Source organism: Carlito syrichta, unplaced genomic scaffold (genome assembly GCF_000164805.1).
Source record: "Carlito syrichta isolate Samal-C Ts95f unplaced genomic scaffold, Tarsius_syrichta-2.0.1 Scaffold124537, whole genome shotgun sequence".
Classification (NCBI taxonomy): domain Eukaryota; kingdom Metazoa; phylum Chordata; class Mammalia; order Primates; family Tarsiidae; genus Carlito; species Carlito syrichta.
The window spans coordinates 265,998-290,591 of NW_007068633.1; the positions used below are offsets into that span (position 1 = coordinate 265,998).

Consider the following 24,594-nt stretch of genomic DNA (forward strand, 5'->3'; position numbering starts at 1 on the left):
CCAAAAACAAAGCAGGTGGCATCACCTTACCAGACTTCAAACTTTACTATAATGCCACAATAATCAAAACAGCTTGGTATTGGTACAAGAGCTGGCATATAGATCAATGGAATAGAATTGGGATTCCAGAAGCAAAACCTCAATTTTTCAACCAACTCATCTTCGACAAAGCCTCCACCACCTACCACTGGGGAGAGGAGAACCTATTCACTAAATGGTGCTGGGAAAACTGGTTGACCACCTGCAGAAGATTGAAACAGGACCCCTATCTATCCCCATACACAAAAATTAACTCTAAATGCATCAGAGACCTAAATGTAAAACCTCATTAAACTGACAAGCTTCTGCAAAGTCAAAGAAACCATCATGAGAGCAGGGAGACAGCGTACAGACTGGGAAAAAGTATTTGCCAACTCCAGGTCTGACAAAGGCTTAACATCTTGGATCTACAAGGAACTCAAATGTGCTGAAAAGAAAAAAAACAAACAACCCCATTATAAAATGGGCAAAAGATATGAACAGACACTTCTCAAAGGAAGACATCAGAGCAGCCATCAGACACATGATAAAATGTTCAACCTCACTAATCATCAGGGAGATGCAAATCAAAACCACACTGAGATACCACCTAACTCTAGTCAGAATAGCAATTATTAATAACTCAAAAAATTACAGTTGCTGGAGATGGTGTGGCGAAAAGGGAACATTTCTACACTGTTGGTGGGAGTGCAAACTAGTACCACCTCTGTGGAAAACAGTATGGCAATTCCTAAAAGCTCTAAATATTGACCTCCCATATGACCCCGCAATCCCCCTACTGGGAATATACCCTGAAGAACGCAAATCACTATAAAAAAGATACCTGCACACGTATGTTTATTGCAGCATTGTTCACAATAGCAAGGACCTGGAAGCAACCATGCTGTCCAACAAAAAAGGACTAGATTTAAAAAACTGGTACATATACACAGTCATAAAAAAGAACAAAATCATGAATTTTGCAGCAACCTGGATGGAACTAGAGTCTATAATTACTTAGTGACCTCTCACAGAAACAAAGATCTGAGTATCACATGTCACTCATATAGTGGACCTTGAGTGTCCAATGTAATACTATAAGAAAATGACTGACAGTGATGGGAAACTATGGGGAGGAGGGGAAGGGAGATGGGATTAACGGTAGTCAATATCTGTCTGGGGATGGGGAGACACCTCTTATCAGCAAGGGTGCCTGAACAAAGCATATTTGTATACCTAACCCTTAACTGTACCCCCACAATATCATAATAAAAAATATTGATTGAAAAAAAAAGAAAAGATTACTGAGCAAGGAGACAGGGACAAAAGGAGCAATATTATTTGAGACTAAAGCTTTGGACATCTTTTGGAGTACAAGAACCCGGATTAACAAGGGTGGTATTACAGGGTAGACAGGCATTGGTGACACAGTATAAAATATGCTTTAACTGCCATAGTGCTGAAATAAACAGACTTATTAGAATAAGAGCATCTCTTTGGTAGGTGTTTGTAAGCTGGTTACCTCCTTTTGCATTCATGTTCACTCTCCCTTTACCTCTGTCATTTTCGGTTAAGTAAAAACAGGTATTACTGGGTAATTTATTTTGGAAAGTGACTGCTGAACTCAAGAAAAAATATACCGGGATCCATGGCAGATAGAAATTGATAAGGAGACCCTCTAACCCTGGATGGTGTTGGAGCAGGTCATAACATTCCAAGACAGATTGAATCATTTAGAACTAAGTTTATATTAAATATATTAGAATTGAATATTTTGGAGGAATTTTCAATAACTGAAACTACAGTTCTGGGTTATGCCATGAAATTACTCTATATTTTCGATTGTTATTTTTATGAACAAGAAGTGTGGAATTTTTTTCAGTCTAATGAATTAAGTATAAAATTATTTTAATGAAATATGGTAGTTATACAAACACCTTAGATTTCATCATGAGACTAAAGGAAGCAAAATGATACTTTGTATTCATAATTAATGGCTTTTAATCTTAGTTATCTAACTTTCTGCTTTGAAACTCATTGTGATAATACTAATGATACATGCAAGTCTCCTTTGCTTGGATTTCAGAAATTACATTTTTATATAAATGGATAGGTAATTATGGTTTCAGTTAAGTTGTTAGTCTATGGATAAAAATATAGGGGGAGTATTGTGTATTTATATTGGACAAAAATCTTAAAAACTTGGTAGAAGACATTTATCAGGGGTCACATATGTCTCAGTGGTCAAAAATAATATTTGTGTGTATTTTCTTGGTTTGTTGAAGAATAATTTATTGTTTATATTGTTTATATCTGTTTCTATCTATATAATATATGCATGTATTTATACAGTATATACTAAAATATATTATACGTACCTATTCATACAGATAAACTTTTTATGTAGAAATAAATATACTATAGCATGTGTTATATGCAAACACATATTTATGGATACTTGAAGCTTAATCTTTTTTGCTGAGTCCTGAACTTAATAATCATGCATGGGGTATCTATTGAAGAAAGATCAGCTTTCCTAAATCTAATTCAGTATCCATAAGTGCAGTAATGTTTGTGGATCTGCTTCTGCATCTTTTTTTTTTTGAGTTGGAGTCTTGTTCTGTCTTCCAGGCTGGAGTGCAACTGCAAGCTCATGGCCATCGCAGCCTCAACCTACTGGGCTCAGGCAATTCTTCCACCTAAGCTTTCCAAGTAGCTGGAACTACGGGCACACACTACCATACCCAGCTTATTATTATTATATTATCTTTAAATTTTTTTATTTTAAAATTGTGGAGTACAATTCAGGGTTAGGTATACAAATATTCATTGTGCAGGTACTCTTGTTGATGAGGTGTGCCTCCACTTCCCCAAATTGTTTCCCACTACTGCCAATCCCACCTCATGGCTTCACCATGCCCTCACAGTTTCCCACTACTGTCAATCCTTTTCTTATAGTATTACAATAGTTGTTCAAGGTCCACTAGAGTGAGAACATGTGATACTCAGTTCTTTGTTTCTGTGAAAGATCACTCAGTATTATAGACTCTAATTCCATCCAGGTTGCTGCGAAGTTCATGATTTTGTTCTTCTTTATGGCTACATAATATTCCACTGTGTATGTGAACCACATTTTTTTTTTTTAATCCAGTCCTTTTTTGATGGGCAGCACGGTTGGTTCCATGTTCTTGCTATTGTGAACAGTGCTGCGATAAACATACGTGTGCAGGTATCTTTTTTATAGAGTGATTTGAGTTCTTCCAGGTATATTTCCAGTAGGGGGATTGCGGGGTCATATGGAAGGTCAATTTTTAGAACTTTTAGGAATTGCCACAGTTTTCCACAGAGGCTGTACTAGTTTACACTCCCCCCGAACAATGTAAAAGTGTTCCCTTTTCATCACAGCCTCTCCAGCATTTGTTATTTTTTTAGTTATTGATGATGGTCATTCTGACTAGAGTTAAGTGGTATCTCAGTGTAGTTTTAATTTGCATTTCTTTGATGATTAGTGAGGCTGAACATTTTTTCATGTATCTGTTGGCAGCTTGTATGTCTTCTTTTGAGAAGTGTTTATTCATATCTTTTGCCCACTTTGTAATGGGGCTGTTTGTTTGTTTGCTTGTTTTTCTTTTCAGAACATTTGAGCTCCTTGTATATCCTAGATGTTAGGCCTTTGTCAGACATAGAGTTGGCAAATATTTTTTCCCAGTCTATAGGCTGTCTCCCCCTGCTCTCTTCATGGTTTCTTTGGCTTTGCTGAAGCTTGCTAGTTTGATAAAGTCCCACTTGTCTATCTTATCTCTTATGGAATGAGCACTTGGGGTTTTGATCAGGAATTGTTTGCCAGTTCCAATTTTCATAAGAGTTTCTCCTACATTTTCTGAAGTTCTTATAGTTTGAAGTTTTACATTTAGGTCTCTGATCCATTTAGAGATGATTTTCGTGTGTAAGGATAGGTAGGGGTCCTGTTTCAATCTTCTACATGTGGTCATCCTGTTTTCCCAGCACCATTTACTGAATAGGTTCTCCTCTCCCCAGTGGTTCATGGTGGAGGCTTTGTTGAAGATGGGTTGGTTAAGAACTTGAGGTTTTGCTTCTGGAATCTCAATTTTATTCCATTGGTCTTTATTCCATTGTTCTTGTACCAATACCAGGCTGTTTTGATTATTGTAACTTTATAATCAAGTTTAAAGTCTGAGAGTATGATACCTCCTGCTTTTTTTTTTTGCTGAGGATTGTTTTGGCTATTCATGGTCATTTATTTTTCCATATGAATTTCTGTGTTGTTTCTAGGTCTGAGAAGAATGTTGCAGATAATTTGATAGGTATTGCTTTAAATCTATAGATTGCCTTACATAGAATGGACATCTTAACAATGTTGATTCTTCCAATCCATGAGCATGGAAGATTTTTCAATTTCTTTGTGTTATCTTTGATTTCTTTGAGCATTGTTTTGTAGTTTTTATTGTAAAGGTCTTTCATGTCTCTGGTTAGGAAGATGCCAAGGTATTTCATTTTTTTTTTTTTTTTGTGGGTATTGTGAATGGAATTGTGCTTTTTATTTGTGTTTCTGTTTGTTTATTATTGGTGTGTAGAAATGAAATTGTCTTTTGCACATTTATTTTATACAAATATCTTTTACATAAAAGACTTTGCCAAAGTCCTTTATTAGTGCAAGAAGGTTTTCCACAGATTCTCTTGGATTTTTGTGTTATAGGATCATGTTGTCTACAAACAGGGATAACTTGATTTCTGCTTTTTCTATTTGGATACGCTTTATCACCTTCTCTTCTCTGATTGCTCTAGCTAGAACTTGCAAAACTATGTTGAACAGGAGGGGTGAGAGTGGGCATCCTTGTGTTGTTACAGTTTTCAGAGGAAATGGTTCCAATTTCTGTCTATTTAGCAGTATGCTGGCTGTGGATTTCTTGTAGATGACTCTTACTATTTTGAGGTATGTTCCAACTATGCCTATATGTTCAAGGATTTTTTATCAAGAAGGGTGCTGGATTTTATCAAAAGCTTTTTCTGAATCCAATGAAATAATCATGTGGTTTTGTTTTTATGTCTGTTGATGTATTTAGTTATGTTTACAGTCTTATGAATATTGAACCAGCCTTGCATCACAGGGATAAAGCCTACTTGGCTGTGGTGGATATTTTTGATATGTGTTGTTTAATCCACTTTGCTAGGATCTTGTTGACAACTTTAGCATCCATGTTCATCAAGGATGTTGGCCTGTAGTTCTCTTTCTTTGTTGGATCTTTACCTGGCTTGGGTATCAATATGATGCTAGCTTCGTAAAATGATTTGGGGAGAGTTCTATCTTTCTCAATCGCCTGGAATACTTTCAATAGAATTGGTATCACTTCTTCCTTTTATGTTCTGTAGAATTCTGCTGGAAAGTCATCTGGCCCAGGGTTTTTTTTTTTTGTAGGTAGTTTTCTTGTGTCATAGTCAATTTCCTGGGTTGTTATTGGTCTATTTAGGGTCTTGATTTCTTCTTGTTTTAACCTGGGGAGGTTGTGTCATGTCAGAAAGGCCTCCATTTCCTTTAGGTTTTCAAGTTTGTTTTCATACATGTGTACATAGTAGTCTCTGGTAATCTTTTGTATTTCTAGAGGATCAGATGTGACTTCATCTTTTGTGTTTCTGATTGAGTTTATTTGGGCTTTTTCTCTCTTTTTCTTGGTCAGTCTAGCTAGGGGACCATCAATCTTGTTTATTCTTTCAAAGAACCAGTTTTTTGTTTCATTGATTTTTTTGTATTATATTTTTGTCTTCTATGTACCAGATTTGGGCTTTTATTTTGGTGATCTGGATTCTTCTGCTGAAGTTAGGGTTTTGGTGGTCTTGCTTTTCCAGCTTCCTTAGGTGTCTTGTTAGACTGTTAACTTGTGATCTTTCCATTTTCTTCATGTGTGTTTGTAGAGATATGAATTCCCCTCTTACTACTGATTTCATGGAATACTAGAGGTTTTGGTAAGATGTTTCTTCATTTTCATTTGTTTTTAGGTATCTTTAATCTCTGCTTTGATTTCCATGTTGACCCAGGAGTTGCTTAGCATCATGCTGTTTAGCGTCCATATCTTTGTGGGTTTAGGGGGAACTTTATTGGTGTTGATATTTATTTTTATTCTGCTGTGTTCTGAGAAGGTGCATGGCAGAATTTCAATCTTATGAAATTTGTTTATGCTTGATTTATGGCCAAGGATGTGGTTGATCTTAGAGTAGGTTCCATGTACTGATGAGTAGAATGCATATTCTGTGGTTGTTGGGTGGAGTGTTCTGTAGGTATCAATTAAGTCCATTTGGTCAAGAGTCACATTGAGGTTCTGGATCTCCTTGCTGATTTTTTGTCTCAATGATCTGTCTAGGGTTGTGAGTGGGATATTAAAGTCTCCATATTATTTTTTATTTTAGAGATGAGGTCTTACCAGTTTGCCCAGGCTGGTTTTGAATCCCTGAGCTCAGGCAATTCTCTCTCTTCAGCCTCACAAATGCTGGGATTGCAGGCTTAAGCCACTGTGGCTGACCTTGTTTCTGCTTTTAGATGGTAAAACTTGGTTAAGGAAAAATGGTTTTTACCAGCCTCAGAAGCCGAAGTAATTTTCAGCTCTGCATGAAACCAGCAGACACTTGATTTCAGTTGTTCTTACTTGGCTGGCCTCTGAGGATAGACTTACTACTAAAACATAATTTTCTCTCTCTCCTGAGACCACAATTTTTTGAGTAACACCACATTCTTGTCTATTATGGCAAAGCTAGCTAGTATACACATACACACACACACTAACAAGTATATGTACAATTGCACATAAATACAATTATATATAAATATACATGTACAATTAATGACATATGAGAAGTTTATGATGCTGTAGTAAAGAAGAAAAACTTAAAAATCTTCCAGTGTATAAATTCTATAGACTAATATAATAAACTTACTAGTAATTCAAAATGATCCAGGCTTCATCTTCTCTGGGTCATTATTTTATTTGAATTTTGTTTTAAAATTAAAACAATAATACATGACTAACATAAATGTGAAAATCATTCAAAATGATCCAGGCTTGATCTTCTCTTGGTCATTATTTTATTCAAATTTTGATTTAAAATGAAAACAAGCATACATGACAAGTTGTTGTAGAAAAGTTTAACTTTGAAGATATTTATAAAATCAGTTATGGTTCTCCATTAACAATACCTCCATTTAATGCCACTCTTACACTCAGATATAACCACTGATAAGGATAGAGTGTTTCTATTCTTATTTGTTTCATCAGTTTTCAGTTAAGAGAGAGATAGTATTCAACCCTGTAAATTGTTGTTCCATAACCATATATATATATTTTTTGGAGTTGGCATCTCTGTCGCCCAGACTGGAGTGCAGTGGCCGCTCCCAGCCACCGCAGCCTCGACCTGCTGGGCTCCGGCGATCCTTCCGCCTCAACCTTCCGAGTAGCCGGAATTCCAGGCATGCGCTACCACGCCCGGCTGACTTTTTTGATTTATTGTAGAGATGAGGTCTCGCTGCCCAGGCGGGTCTCGAACCCGCGGGCTCAGGCAATCCACTCACCACAGCTTCCCAAAGGCACGGGATTACAGGCTGAGCCACCAAGCCCGGCTGATATAACCATATTTTAATAAATTAACATGGGTGCTCCTTGAGACCATTCCATACCAGTACATGTTAAATAGCATTGTTAGGAACGCTATATTATGGACATACCATCCATTTATAGACATTTCCATTTTTTTAAGTAAAACAGCCTGCCATTGAATATCCTTCTGCATCTATCTTTGTAGTTTTATACAAATATTTCACTAGAGTAAATTTCTGAAACTGGAAATTTTGGATCAAGGGACTCCATGAGTTTTTGCTACTTCAGTATTTGAAACTCGTCTTCCTCTTATGTCTTTATGTTATTATTTAAGAGATAAAAGCCACATGAATATAATAAGAATGAAACATTCCCTCTTGGTAACTATAATACCCTGATAATACAAACTAAAAACAAATGTACCTCATGTAGAACTATAAAAACAGAAACTCCTTAGTATATATTTTAAGAACTTATTTTAAAGTTATCCCAATAATGCACATTTTCAAATATTAAATTATCCACAAACTTTCAATAACAAAATGAAAACGAATTTCACTTCTCTTCAAGTTTTTCTCCCCTTTAAAATTTATAATATAAGTCAATGTATGTAGTTGTGACTCAAGAGAATGAAGTGACTTTTACAGGACAGATTATGCATTGGGGCCAATGGAATATTTGTAAATGAAATGCACATATTTTTGCAATTTATTATTTTACTGATTCCACAAAGGTGACGAACTGTGCACCTGCTTCTTGCTTTGAGTCAAGTCTCTGGGAAGAGAAAGTTTGTCTCTGTCTTTTAGCAACTTGTGGATATGTGGAATCAGTAGCAACAGTATGTGAAAATTGTTACAATGTCAGTGGTCCTGGATTAGGTTAGCACAAAGAAAGGACAGCTAGTCTGGCCCATATTTTTGAAACTGTGAATAAACATTTGTGAATAAGTTGTAGAGCCCAGTTTCATTTGTTTTAATGCTAACAAGAGAGAGAAAATGAGAAAAATAAACAATTTCTCCATTTGAACCTACTTCCTCTCTGTCTGTTATATATACCTAGAGACCTACTTAAATATTGGCATTGGGGTAGATTGACATAAGACCCTTCATGTGGAGCCTGGACTCTGGGAACTTCTGCCACATGGTCACTTATTTGACAAAAGTTTAAAAAGGGGTAACTGGGGACCTTCTACAGCTAAGCATGGACGCTGTTTATGAAGAAAAAGTGCCTACTCATTAGACACACAATTTGTATTTTAACAGAATATTTCCATTCTGAAACTGCCCAGAATGATGCATCAGTTCTGTGAATTCAATCAACATAACACACCTTGTCTGGAGAACCTTCTAACGTTTTAATTATTTAACATGTTTAATTTGATTTTCATTGAATGCCTGAAAACTTTTGTGGTCCTATCAAAGAAAAATGAAAAGAATTGCCAATGTAATTCTCTTCCCCAACTTCTTGCTAAGACACAAGCTCCCTTAGCAGAATGAATGGAAGCTCCTATTGGCAACATTTAGACCAATGGACCAGTTCAATTTGCTTCTGCTGCAATTTTGGCTTTTTTTTTTTTTTTTGCTTCAATGCTCATATTTTATTGTTTAATTTCTATTTTTTTTTACTTTATTTTATTATTAAAATGTGGGGTATATGTCAGGATTAGGTTCATAAGTAATGCATGTGCAAGCGAAGTTTGGGTCTCCAGCTGGTCCTCACTTCCCCTGGTTTAGGATCAGGTAGCCTTTGTGTTGTTACATGACTCCCACTTCCTCTATCCTCTGGCAGTGTCCTACGACTGCCAATCGCTCCCTTGTGCTTTTGTGTAATGTTCAGATCCCACTTATGCGTGAGAATATGTGATATTTGGTTCTTTGTTTCTGTGATAGATTGCTAAAAATGATTCCATTTAATTTGCTGAGAAGTTCATGATTCTGTCTTGCTTTATGGCTATGCAATATTCCATTATGTAATGTACCACATTTTCTCTATGCAGTCTATTTTCTGTGGGCATGGGGATGATTCCATGTTTTTGTTATTGTGAACAGTGCAGCAATAAACATGCACGTGCAGGGTTTTTTTTTTTAATTGTAGAATGATTTGTGCTTCCCTGGGTATACTCCCAGAGGGAGGATTACTGGATCATATGGCAGGTCACTTTTTAGTTCTTTTAGGAATTGCTACCTTGTTTTCCAGAGGTTGGACTAGTTTGCACTCCCTCCAACTGTGTAGAAGCATTCCCTTTTCCCTGTACCTGTGTCATCATCTATTTTCTTTTATTTATTGATGATAGCCATCTTTACTGGGCTAAGGTGATATCTCAGTGTGGTTTTGATTTGCATTTCTCTTATGATTAGTGAGCCTGAGCATTTTTAGTTGTATCTGTTGGTATTTAGAGCTGATTTTTGTATATGGTGATAGGTAAGGGTCCTCTCTGTTTCTCCTTCACTGATTAGCCATTTTCCTGAGCACTGTTTGCTAAATAAGGTCTCCTCTACCCAGGGATTGTTACTTATGGCTTTGTCAAAGATAAGTTATTTGAGGGATCGAGTTTTTTGCTTCCGGAATCTCTGTCCTGTTCCATTGCTAATATAATCCATGTGTATGCCTATGGAAAATTCCTGGTCTTCAAAGATCATGGGGTCACCCATTCATACCTGAACTAAATATCTAATAAACTTAGTTTCTGTTCATTCCATGGGAAACTCTATACTCTCCCAGTATCTCAAAGGATTTTTACCGGGGCTAAATTTCTCCTGGTTATCTTCCATCCTTAATTATTACTTCTCCATGTTTTGAAAATATGTTATGTATCTTGTTTCCCATAGTTGACTTCTCTCCCTTTTTTGTCCTCCCTTGGTCCAATACTTTTGTTATTCAAAACAAAATAGACATCAAGCTGTTTTTTTTCTACAACAGCCTTTTGCTGAAGAAACAGAAGAGAAAACATCATCGTAAAATTTAATGTTCTTTATTGTAATTCCAAAGTTCTACTACTGCACCTAAGAAGGGATTTTGTGTTTGCTCACCTTCACATTTTGAGCTCTTGCTCTTTCTCCTTTGAGATCTTTCTGTTTTCTCTTTATTCGGGATTCAACTTCTTTTCAAATTCTCCTTGCTCAAGCTGATAGTGGCCAACTTCCAAAGTTCTATCATGTTATTATCAAGCATAATTTTGTTCTCTCTTAGATTCTCTCATTCTAGATCATGCCTAGTATATTTAGTTTTTACAAATAAAAAATTGCCCATCTAGCTGAGTTTTTAAGCAAAATGAAAATCTACTTCTGAAAGGAATACTGCTTCTTCCTCAGAATGTCAATTTGTTATCTTTACATATTTTCATTCTCCTGTTATAGTATTATCACACCCCAGCAGATTTGCAAAGTATTTAAAAGCTGTATGAAGCTATAAAAATAGCAAAGAAACATAATGAAAATACAAAATCACGATGTAGTTCTTTAAATAATGCTAATAAAATATTGTTAAATATTAATATCAAATGACTTACATAAACAGACAACTTTTGGTTTTCAAAATTTCTGTGTCTTACAATTTGGTATATTTACAGGCTGTTAAAATGCTTCACTTACTCATAAGCATTTGTATAGAAGGCAGAATTATGTCAAAATTAACACAAACACCCATACACATAAACACAAACTTATTGTTACTTAGAAGATAATGAAATTTTATCATTACGGCTTTAGGAAGGTTCTTTTAAGAGTCTATAGATACTTGCAGTTTGGAATATACACCAATTCATTTGATAACTTGCATTATCAATCTGTTAAAAGTACACTAAAACCATGGTTTTCAAACTTCTGTGTGCATAGTAATCACCTAGGAATCTTGTTAAATACAGATTCCTTCTCACGTTGGAGAGGCTGTGTGTCATGTCTCATATGTGGGTAAGGAATTCACATTTGTGTAAGTTCCCCAGGTATACTTTAGTGAATGGTAACTTTATACTACACTCATTTTCCAAGCATATGGGTGGGTAATTCGGATGGTTTCCAAGTATAAGAAGATTCAAGTTACTATATTTCAGCCACAAGTGAAGTGCCTTAAGACTCTGCTGACCTTTTCCTGACAACATAATAACTTGCTTAATGAACATAAAGATCAGGTTTTAGTAGTTCTTGTTAAGGTATTAATTATATATATTTCAAGCATACTAAATATATACGATGATTTCTAACATTTGCATAAATTAAAAACCACTTTAATATGCATCTTATATTTTCACATCATCTCAGATAATGGGGCTGGTACAATTATTTAAGACAAGTGAACACTATAGATCTCTTAATAGTTCATCAAACTCAGATAAACACTACTAGAAACCTAAATGGTCTAAAGTCATCATCTTATAACCTCATTTTACTAAGTTCTGGTGATAATTTGGTTGGTTACAATTTCCTTAGGAAAAGGGGTTAACCTTGAAAAAGGTGAGTATCCCATGCTAGATGGGGATTTATACAGCAAAGTTTGTACAACACAGGCAGATTTGGAAAATCTGCTGCTTTTGAGGGATTACAAACAAGACATCAATTGAGAGAGACAAAAGAAGCTCAGAACGTTTGCTAACACTTTGTACTGTGTGATTCACCAGTCTCCCCTTTTCATCAGGTTAATTCCTATTCATTCCCTAAATTTCAGTCCACTGACATTTTGCCAGAGATTTCTATGACCCCCTCAGTATAAATGCAGTTTCTTTCTTGATCCTTTCAAAGCAATTTTATTCTGACCCTCATTGCACTTATTACAATTGTAATTATATAATTTTTGTGTGATTAATTATTTTATGCCTATATCCTTAGTAGACTGTGATTTTTCTCAAAGGCAGGGATAGTGTTTTGTTAACTGCTTTTAAATTAAGAACCTAATCTGTCATCTGGCATTGAGAGGCATTGGATGTTTTTGTTAGAATGAATGAAAGAATGAATGAAGAGTAAGAAAATATCTGATTGGAAAGTCTCAGTGTTTTATACTGACAAGCATCAAAGTGTAATAGAAAACTGTTTTCATCTTAAGGAGGGAGGTGGCCAAGTTAAGACTGATGTTTAAAAATCAAAATATTGGGAAGTCTCACTCAATTTACTATACAAATGTAGGTGGAGAGTTTGAGACTGCAAAATTAGCTGAAGAACATTTAAAGTATAAAATAAAATTGCAGTTTAATTTAATTAAAGAGTATAAACCCCTTAATTGCCTCAGGGATAGAATTTACACACTAAAACTTTTGACATTTAACTTGTAATGCTGGAAACCTAGATGGATAATAGGAAGTGTAGTTGGTGGGTGGGAGGAGCCTGTAGGTACATACTGACAGGGGTCTAATGTGAAAAGACTTTAGATGCAATCAGAAATAAATGTGACTCCCAAATCTAATATATAGTGATGATTAGATTAAAAATTAACTTATGAATCAAGAATAACTGATACTCTAAATGATGTCATCTCAATGTATTTGTAGGGTCTTAGTGATAATCAAATATTACAACAACTGATTGATTTTAAAAACCGTGTGTTTATTTGTAGAAAGAGAAAACTGATAATATGTCTGGGAAAGTTAATTAGATCATAATGCCAAAATCTAGAGCATTTAGAAGAGGTGCATGGGAAAGCAAGTCAAAGCCATAAAAATGGCATGCCTTAGAGTACCATAGTAACTCATGTACTAGCTGGCATACTATGTAGAAAAAGTTCCATAGATGAAGGTGGTTCTTTAAGTCAGATAGTCAGAGTCTTAAGATTTTAAAATTATTTTATGTATCCCTCACACATATTGGTGGATTAAAATTCAATCAAGTACAAAAAGAGTTGGTCTCAATTTCTTCTTGAAAGCTGGCTCAACTCTTCTCAGTAGTGTGTTTGAGTAGATATTAGAGGCAACCTTGGGTTTTGGATATACCTTATTATTTACAAATAAGGGCCTTTCTCCACTTGTCTGAGACAGACTACTTCTCTTTAGTGGTTCATTTGTTTAGACATTCAAGGAAGAGTCTGTTGGTGTTGATTTCGTATGCCAAACTTGAGAGTCTTATCAGAGAATACTTATACTATGAAAAAGGGATGCGGTAGTGAGAAACGGTCAAGGTAGGTGGGAAGTGGGATTGACAGTAGTGGGAGAGGGGAGGCGGGATTAACAGTAGTGAGAAACTGGTGGGGAGGAGGGGCACACCTCATCAACAAGGGTACCTGCATAATGAACATTTATATACCTAACCCTGAATTGTACCCCATATCTTTAAAAAAATTTTTTTTAAATTAAAGAAAAAGAGAGCCTCTAGCATTGACTACAATAGTGCCATTCACTAAACAACTGGTTTTCAAGTTTTCAGGACTTTATTATTAAGAAGTATGTGATCTCAGCCTAAATAATGTTTTTCAACATATTTGTATTTGATATTTGAGAGTTTTGTAAGTGAAGGGAACAGAAACTACAGCTAAACTTGCCAGGTTATTGTCACAGGACTATCACTTTGTAGTTTATGACCTTGAAAAAGTAACTCTCTATGTCTGATATTTTTGAACTACAATACAATGTAGTAGTAGTAGTTGTAAGGAAAGGATTAATGTAAGTTAACTATATAAATTGCTTTCAAGAGTGTCTGGTACTAGTAAAAACTATTAGAGGACTTTTTACTATCCCATTTTAGAAGGTGTGTGTGTTCATTCATATATTATAAGCTGAAGAAACGAAATAAGGAGTTGAATTTTAAAAACTGCAACTTTATAATAAGTTACTCTAACACTTTGGAGTTATTTTTCAATTGTGGAAAAATGTCTTTTAATTTGTTTCTTAACCAGGTTTATCTCCTTGCAGCCCTGTCTCGTCTTCTACTTAGATTGGCTCTTTTGGACAAGTCTTTACTTTAGGTTGATATAATTTAAATGACAATATATTTTGCAGAGATTTTTATTCATGTTCATACTTCATGAAATCCAGAACATTTTATTTATAAATAGAAACCTACAGTTAAATATGGAAGACTTCCAAATTTCTATCAGTGTTTCATGTACCTTATAGTTATAGATATAAAATTTGAACTAATACATGAAGATTTCTAGGATTATAAATTGTCTGAATTTCTTTTTTTATTGTCAGTGTATTCCTTTAACAATTCCTTTGGAGTGATTTTAGTGCTCTCTTAACAGGTTATATTTTCACAAGAAACTTAATAAATTATTTCCCAACATACAGCAAAACTTTGCACCTATGTAAGCTGAAATCAGAACCTGAAGTATACTGCATGTACGCTGCACGTAAGCTTTAATTAATGCCACAGACACATCTCTTCTTTTAATTAGGTAACATCTCTAGTGAAATCTCTAACTATCCTATCATTTTTTTTATTTACAGGAATTGATGCCCTTAGTTTTGAAACAACATATATTATGGTTCAGATCACTCTGTTTTTTTTTTTTTTTTATTTCTTTTTCTTCTACAGTTTATTGCTTTTGCTTCTTTATTCTTCATCCTGGTTTCAATCACAACCTTTTGCCTGGAGACACATGAAGCTTTCAATATTGTTAAAAACAAGACAGAACCAGTCATCAATGGCACAAGTGTAGTTCTACAGTATGAAATTGAAACGGATCCTGCCTTGACATATGTAGAAGGAGTATGTGTGGTGTGGTTTACTTTTGAATTTTTAGTTCGTATTGTTTTTTCACCCAATAAACTTGAATTCATCAAAAATCTCTTGAATATCATTGACTTTGTGGCCATTCTACCCTTCTACTTAGAAGTGGGACTCAGTGGGCTGTCATCCAAAGCTGCTAAAGATGTACTTGGCTTCCTCAGGGTAGTAAGGTTTGTGAGGATCCTAAGAATCTTCAAGCTCACTCGCCATTTTGTAGGCCTGAGGGTGCTTGGACATACTCTGCGAGCTAGTACTAATGAATTTTTGCTGCTGATAATCTTCCTGGCTCTAGGAGTTTTGATATTTGCTACCATGATCTACTATGCCGAGAGAGTGGGAGCTCAACCTAACGACCCTTCAGCTAGTGAGCACACGCAGTTCAAAAACATTCCCATCGGGTTTTGGTGGGCTGTGGTGACCATGACTACCCTGGGCTATGGGGATATGTATCCCCAGACGTGGTCAGGGATGCTGGTGGGAGCCCTGTGTGCTCTGGCTGGAGTGCTGACAATAGCCATGCCGGTGCCTGTCATTGTCAACAATTTTGGAATGTACTACTCCTTGGCAATGGCGAAGCAGAAACTTCCAAGAAAAAGAAAGAAGCACATTCCTCCTGCCCCTCAGGCAAGCTCACCTACCTTTTGCAAGACAGAATTAAATATGGCCTGCAACAGTACACAGGGTGACACGTGCCTGGGCAAAGACAATCGACTTCTGGAACATAACAGATCAGGTAAGGCACAACTTCAAACGCATGTTATTAAATGCTTTATAGACCAGTATGTTCCTTAGGCAGAAGGTAGCCATTCTCATTTTCTGCAAATTTTCATCAGTTTTCAGTCCTACACTTTCACAAAACATGTGTTTGTGTCAGGCTTACAGATAGCTAGACCTTAGCATTTCTAAATGAACCCCAAATAGAAGTCTGCATAGCTGGTCTATAGAGTTTTCCTGCTTTAGTGGGAATGCCCTTTGCTGATGGTGCCAATATTTTCTTTTGCCTGTTTGTTGCTTTTGTGCCAATGTTTCTTTGTTTCCCTGCACGATGTGATGGTATGATACTGGCTATTTTCCATCTTTCATTTTCAAAATGTTGATCTCCATATTGTTTGGCTTGGTGTGTTTGTCTCAGTTTTATCTTTACCACACGGTGCCATGCATCTCAACCTACTTCACAAGAAACAGTTATTTAAGAAGAATGGATGCTTGCATTTCAAAGGCCTAAACACCAAACAGGTGATATGGAAGATAACTCTTTTGATAACAAAGGTCTTCCCTAATGATATCGTGGAGAATTGATTAAATTTTCATTGTTTTTAAAGTAGGTAGGGTATCTCAATATAACCCTTTTGGTGAGGCAAGATACCATGTAATATAATCAACCCATTACTATTCAGGGAATAGATAATCTGCTTTGGTTACCCAATGGCAAAGTTGAATTTCTTTGTGGATTTCCCTTTTATGTGCCATGTATTGGGCTTTGCTGTCTCCTGGAACTGAATGTTGAATGATTTACTGCTTGAGATTAGCTAAATCTCTGTTCCCTTCCATTGCCATAGGTAGTCTAGAATTAATTGACTGTTAATTGATATTCAGTTTGCCAAAGTGATTATTAATAGTGTCATCTCTTGCCTACTAAATTTGGTACAGATGAAATATTTTGAGTAATAAACAATTTAATTAGCTTTTACCTGACTATTAAAATTTAAGGTAAATGAATTCCCTGAAACTTAGATATATTTTATCTTTTCCTTGTAGAAAATGATTTACAATAATCTCATGTGAATAATTTTGCATAATATAGAAATTACATCAATTAACAAAGAAAACAAACAAAAAAAGCAGGTGTCATTTTTATAGATCTCTCCTTAGCTTCTAAAAGTTTTCACGAGGTAAATGGGAAAAATAATTGTGACTGAAACTGGACTTCTTTATATATTTTATTTACCATTCTTATGTTCATTTAGTAGATTGCTCTACACATTTTGTTCCTATAGAACTAAAAACTGTGAAGGATGTCTTTATGAAAGTTAGAGTTTAGTTGAAGTTATTGCTCTCGTCAGACTGTCCTCAGAGTATCTACGCAAAGCCCCTAAGAAGGGCATGGAAAAAGAGGACACACTCTCATCCTGGGTAAACATTGAAATAACAAGCTAGTATCTAGGCTAATAGGATGTGAAAGTCTTTGGCAAGGATACAGAAGTAAACAGATAGTTATTTCAAGGACATTTGGAGAAGTTGACCTTGTTCCATTGCATGCTTTCATATATTTTGCCGCTTCAAAATAGAATACCTGGACAAAAAGTTTGTATGTTTTAGAATTATATTTATTAAGAGTTTAGAGAAAATACTTTAGAGATGAATAAAAACATATCTCTTAAAGAACTGCAGAAGCAAATATTTACTTAAGAATTTTTTCCTTAAATAGGCTCCACTTTTAAAGATTTCTAGTCAGAGTAACTAGATAGTATGTCAAAAATTATAAGATAATTTGTGTGCTGCTTCATTATAACACTTATTCTGAGCTCATATGAGTTGTCTGAAAGTCAGTTTCCTATTAGGTACAATCCAAAAAGGAATTAAAATATCCCAAGGAACATTTCTATCCTTTTCAATACATTTCCACTCTACTCCATGTAATTTTTTGTGTACAGCGATAATAATTATTTTCCTTATTTTGATGTGATTCTTGTGTTTTGTATATTGAGTGACTGGACTATGGACATTTTGTGTAAACTCTTTGTACTGTCTCATTTCCTCATTCATCACTGTTTGTCAATGGGCATGGTGCTGTGACCAGTGTTATCAGGTGACGACAGTACAGGAAGTGAACCGCCATTATCACCCCCAGAAAGGCTCCCCATCAGACGTTCTAGTACCAGAGACAAAAACAGAAGAGGGGAAACATGTTTCCTACTGACTACAGGTGATTACACGTGTGCTTCTGATGGAGGGATCAGGAAAGGTAGGCGTGCATTTAATCAGATTATAAGAGATGGCTTAGCGATTAACTGTTGGAAAATATATGGAGTAATGTAAAACACACATTCATCATTTTCTAGGAAAGACTGCATGCTGTGTTCCTGTCCTCTATCCATCACATCTTCTCCTCTAAGAAACATTTAAAAATACGTAATAACATGCATGATTGTCTTATCTAAAAGACCTTTTTTCCCTTTTTTCTTTCTTTCTTTCTTTCTTTCTTTCTTTCTTTCTTTCTTTCTTTCTTTCTTTCTTTTCATTTGCCATTTTCTCTTTGGGCAGAATTGGAATGAAATATGTAAATATTAAATCACTCAGCCAATTACTTTAATATAATGTACTCAGCAGTCTTTAAAAGTTATCTTTTTCACTACAACAAATAAAACTCACTAATTGTCTCTATGCATATATTTGATAAGTAATTTATGACTATAAAACAATTATAACTTTTTTCAAAGTAGAGCATTAAACACATTCTAATAAGTCTCGTGTCCATGGGCAATGTTTGCCAGTGGTTTATCTGAGTGCCTCAGGGTACAGTACAAAGATACAGGATTCTCAGCCATTTAAAAGAGTATATCTAATTCTTTAAGGCTACTTACATATTTAGCAAATGTACTTACATAATTTATCTTCAGGACCAATAATAATAATTTTAAGTTTATTACTATTTTTCAACAGACATTGAATTGTGCCTGACACACAGAAGATAATAAATATTTGTTGAATGGATAAAATTTGTTGGGCAGGCATCTTTGTTAAAGAATATAACAGAATACTGAATCTCCACTTCATCACGTGGTTCCCTTTTCCTGGAGTGTACAACTGTCTATAACTATTCCCTAGAATCTTTTTGTTGGTTCTTTGTTGTTATTATTATTATTATTATTGGTAAACTTTACAAACCTTGGGAATAATTGGAATCTTTTTCTCCTCCTTCACCTCCTTCAGAATAGTCTTGTGATAATTATAACCCACTTTTGTCAAAATGCTGGTATGCTCTTTTATTTGTTCCTACTTTGACAATTCCAGTTGCTTTATTGCCATCGTTATTTTTTACTCTTTATTGACAGAATAGGGAAAGAACTATAATGATTTCTTATGGTAATTGTCTGAATTTGAATGAAAATCCACTTCAAAACTTTCATATTAGCACAACGACACTTTAAAAATATTATGCTCATTTGTTATTCATTGCAGTTTCTATTGAATTCTTTACCATTTAAGCCTAATAAAATATTTATTTTGTGATGTTCTTTTTCTTTTAAATATCTCATTACCCATGTTGTGCTTCTTTTTGTTTCTTCTGATCACTTTAGATTGTCCTTCTCTGCCTCTAGGCCTTGAGGCTCAAAAGAGAAGACAAAGGACTCTTTTGTTCCTTCAATAAGTAATATTTTAAAAACTTCTCCATTCCAATTACTTCAATTGTGTGCATTCATTTCTTGCACCAAAATGTATTTTAATCATCTGAATAAGTTTGATTGCTCATTATTTTACACTTAAATATGTGCTAGACAAAATTTTAAATATTTGATGAAGATAGTTAATATACCCTATCATAGTACTTGAACAAAATATATGTACATGCATTACGTTACCTAATAATGTCTAACTAATGTCTATGTAGAATATGCCATTCTAAGTGCATTGCATATCTTAGCTTACTATATATGAATATTTATACCAAGATTATATGTTTAAGGATCTTTCTAGAATTTTTTTTTCATGTTTGACAATATTTTGAATTTAAATAGTCAAAGAAAATAACAAATAAGAAAAGGCTTTGCAAATTATAAAGCACTATGTAAATAAAAATATTTATTGTAAAATTGCAGTTTCATAAGCAAAGCAATTAATAAGATATTTAGTATGCATGGAAAATTTATACATGTATTTATTTTACAAATACACATTCTCTTTATTAATGAGAACACCTTTGAAAATTTATTCATTAGATTTTTATTCTTTGACAATTCTCATTATAATCAACTCTTTTTCATTCTTGTTTAATTAGTGGATAGCTATGTGTTTTTGTCTCCTAAGTCTGGTAATGCTTTTGTCTAACTTTTCTTAATCTTTTGTGTATTATCATGTCATATCTAACATGAATTTATTCATTTCTTCTCCTGTTTCCTTTTACATAAATTATAGACTTATTCTATTACTTCTCATTTATTTTCTATATAATTCTTTCATTTATCTTTCAAGTTGGTCTCTCTAGTGATATATTTTTAATGTGCAAAAATTCTTCCTTATATAAATGAAAAAATACTGTATTTCATCTGAATTATTTTTCTACCTACAAATATGAATATATTTGGGCATACATTAAGAAAACCTTAAGGATTCTCTAAAGGGGTGAACTCTCAATAGTTAGGACCCGTGTTTTTATTTATACAGTAGCTTTTAGAAAAAGATATTATGAAAACTACAACATACTCATGAACAGTTCATCATTAGGCAGTTTCAATATTGCCACAAATAAGCACATGATCTTAAGGACAATTGCATAAATGAATTGTACAAAATAAATGTTAAGTATTTATTATGTTTATTGTCATGAATTATATTTTCAGCCATTCCAGTTAAAACTTAATAACCAAAATGTTATCAAATTGTCTAATCAGAAGTGAACATATAAAGAAAAAATATATGTATATGAGTAGCATATAGTTTTACACTTGTTTTTAAATTTAAAAGGAAGCCTGTTTAAATGGACACTGAAATTATAGCCACTGAAAATAAAAGACCTATAAACAGAATAGATAACATTCATTTAAAAATAATTAAAAAAAATAACATTTAGAATGACAACGAAAGTTTACATATTACTGATATGAGCAGTATAAAACTGTCAGATTTTTACCTTTCTGGAGGTCCTGTCGAGAGTGTAAAGAACAAAGATGTAAGTTGATATGATAATTTATAATTATTATCAGACTTTGGTTCATGCATATTTACCAGTTTTCCTTTAATCAAAATCAATCAATATTTATAGTCTAGTTTACATTTTTAGGTTACACAGTCAACTTCTACTGCTTAGGATAAATTATTTTTTCTACAATTTCCAAAGTTATATTTTCAGTCTCTTTGCAGAAACACAGTAATAACTAACCCTCCACACACATGAACGTTTCTATATAGGGATACATTACCTACAATTAAAAAAATATTTAAGACATTCTTTTATTAAGTATTACATCAACCACCAGCACAGAAAGAAATATTTATGACCTGCCATGTTTTTTAGCTCAGAATACTAACAAAGCATTGGCAGAAAATTATCTCATTAGCAGAGATTATGTCCTAGAGAGTTTTACCCTCATTAACAGATATCATAAATTTCCATCCATAAAATCTCAAAGAAAATAACTACTGTGCTGAAAGCTAATGTATATATATGTTGGTGGGGAAAAGTGTTAACCATTTTTCTTTTCTACTCAGTCCAACTTTACCCTGTAATAGAGCTTTTATTGCCATCTATATATCATAGCCTCTCATAAATCAAATCATTAAATAAATCACTTTTTCTCTCCCATTGAAAGAAGGTGTGATAGCTATGGCTTCTTCCCTAGAAGTTCCATGAAAAGATAAAATTAAAGAAGTAACTGGAAGGAACATGAATAAAACCAATTTTTTTCTTATACAATCACTAAATACACTGAGGGTAAATAGAGCCCAAGATATATACTATATGGTCTAAAGTAGAAACCCTGTAATAGTTATCTACATGCCCAATTTTGGCTGTCCAAAAGGAATTTCCTTTTCTTTTTCTCTAACAGTTCTTCATTGGGGCTGTCAGAACATTCATTTCCAAAGCTTTGTAATATGACTATGTTTTTAGTCAATATTTAACTTCCTTTAAAACATTTCACTACAAAATTTCTACTAGGCATGCCCTATCCCATTTAACTGATTCTAATCTTTCATAATAAAAAATACTGTGATATATGATCCTTCCAAGGTGACCTTGACAGAGTTTCTTGAGTAGCAAAAAAAAAGAAACATAGGACTAATGTTTGTGAGAAGATCCTTTATTCTGTAAGTTTATGACTATCATAAGCAAAAAAAATCAGGATGCAAGGTAACAGAAAGAAAAAGGTGAATAAAAATCAAATTGTTCTCAACTTCTGGGTGAGAGGGTGGGGGGAGGGAGTCAGCTGAAGACATCATGTAATCAAATTCAGACTCTATTTCACTGAAATTATGACAATTTATATTTCATTCATTTTCTTTCTTTTTCTTTACTTTTTTTATCCAAGGAATTAGAAATGGGCATTCCATCCTACATCATCTGGATAATGGCACCAAATGCCATTATTTAAGAATCATCCTTTTAACCCTTTAAAGCTGGAAGATTAAATATGCTGGAAAAAGAGTTGTCCACTTAAACTTAAGCATGCTTTATTAGCTTAGTAAATAATTTTTAAAAAATAAAAGAGAAAAAACAGCTCACTTATTTCTCTTTTTTTCAGGAACATGTTCTGAAATTTAAAAACATGAATTAAGCCTATATCTTACTTAAGTTGCTTTGCCTAATTCTTAAAAGAGTTCTAGTATTTTATATGCCAAAATTACACTATTGATATCTATATCTGCAAAAAAAATTTTTTTTGAATTATTGTAACTGTAATTTGTGATAGCTGGTTTAATCTTTTGGGAATGACAACTACAGTGAGCTTCATTTTTTAAGAGTTATTAATTGTTTCAATATCAAATGCTTTGTAAAGAAATTCTTTGAGTTTGAAAATAGCACTTTTGATTACCCTGCATGGTAGTGTTTGTCTGTGTCTATTTTCTGGTTGAATTCAACTGATGTCTGTGCATTTTTTCATGAAAGGATATGAAAAATCCCGAAGCTTAAACAACATAGCGGGCTTGGCAGGCAATGCTCTGAGGCTCTCTCCAGTAACATCACCCTACAACTCTCCTTGTCCTCTGAGGCGCTCTCGATCTCCCATCCCATCTATCTTGTAAACCAAATGGCATCAGTCGGCTAAATTGTATTAATTCAAGCACTGTTTACCCCATAATGGAAATAATTTAACATAGAATTACTCCAGTCTCCATTAGTACAGTATAAATCTTGCATGATACCACTATTTGAAGTCAGAAATGCCACTTGGGTAGCTAATGAACCTTATCTGGGCTTTAAAGATTATCTAAAGTAGTCTACTACTACTCCATATTAATTGCCCTGATCTCCTTTTGCAATAAGATTACAGATAGTGTCAGATATTGGCCAGTGCACTAATACATAAACATATCTTCAGGGAGACATATTTAAAACAGTGTGCTTCCAAATGCCAACCACTTCATTGGAACTTCATTTCTTGTGACTCTAAACCATTCTGAAGATGTCTGGGATCCTATCTCGATTGCACACAACATGACTTTGGTCAGCTCATTTGCATGGACCATCTTGTCTCTATCACCTGAAAGCAATGTTGCAGAGTTTGGGGACTGTGGATAGCTCAGGATATGTGTACTTGCATCGAACCATCCTGCTGATATGAAAGCACTGGTCGACTGTTCTGCATGTTGAATTGTGGGGTAGGGAGGGCGAGTTTCTTCTGGACATTTTTTTCCTTATTCTTTGAATGAAACATTTGTTTTAAATAGTTTGATTTCTTGATTAATTTACTTTTCTTCAAAAATGCTGTATTGGAGTTCTGAATGTCTCTGGTTGTTTGCACACAGATAACTGCAAAGAGGTTGTCATTACTGGTTACACGCAAGCTGAGGCCAGATCTCTTACATAATGACTTGGGGAAGGCACAAAACATGAGAGAAAGGTAACTGCCAGCCAGGCTTGCATTGTTTAGCCAGAAATTGCTGCTTGGTACTAGATTAATTTTTTTTTTAACTCCAGGATTTGTCATTATTTTCAGAGGCAGAGTGCCAAATATCATCCAAAGCTCTCGTGTCTTTTTTTGCCTCTTTCTTTTATTTTTATTTATTAAAAATATTTATTACTTTATTTTTGTGCAAACATCAAAGGTCATTGAAGTTCACAGAAACCTTTTTTGATTAGCCTTAAATTTCCAAATCAAAGGATTAATCAGATATTCAGGCAGTGTTTAATTAGGTGCTTTGTCCTGTATGTTGTTCCTGTCTGTCTGTCTTAGATCCCTGTCTTAACTGTATATGCCATCTGTCTCCATGAAGCACAGAAATGCCTTGCTAAGGTGTTTATGATTTTAGTACTAGGTCCCTCAAACCCCCACTCCCATCCTACTTTGCTATTTGGAGCAGCCTCTCTGCTTTGTGTATAAATTAATGATGCCCTGTAGACTACCTAAGTTAATCGGCACTGTGAATCTTTTTGATAAGCAGGA

The 24,594-nt window shown here is 34.3% G+C and overlaps 1 protein-coding gene across 1 annotated transcript in view; it reads left to right on the plus strand.

The window, feature by feature from the left end:
• The window catches only part of KCNC2 (potassium voltage-gated channel subfamily C member 2), a 220,210-nt gene extending 195,725 nt beyond the window's left edge, over positions 1-24,485 (plus strand). The window contains exons 4-6 of the mRNA XM_021707779.1: positions 15,077-16,004; positions 18,072-18,236; positions 23,097-24,485. Coding sequence (XP_021563454.1) covers positions 15,077-16,004; positions 18,072-18,236; positions 23,097-23,233 — 1,230 coding nt within the window. The 3' untranslated portion in view covers positions 23,234-24,485. The remainder of the gene's footprint in view (positions 1-15,076; positions 16,005-18,071; positions 18,237-23,096) is intronic.
• The last annotated feature ends 109 nt before the right edge of the window (positions 24,486-24,594 follow it).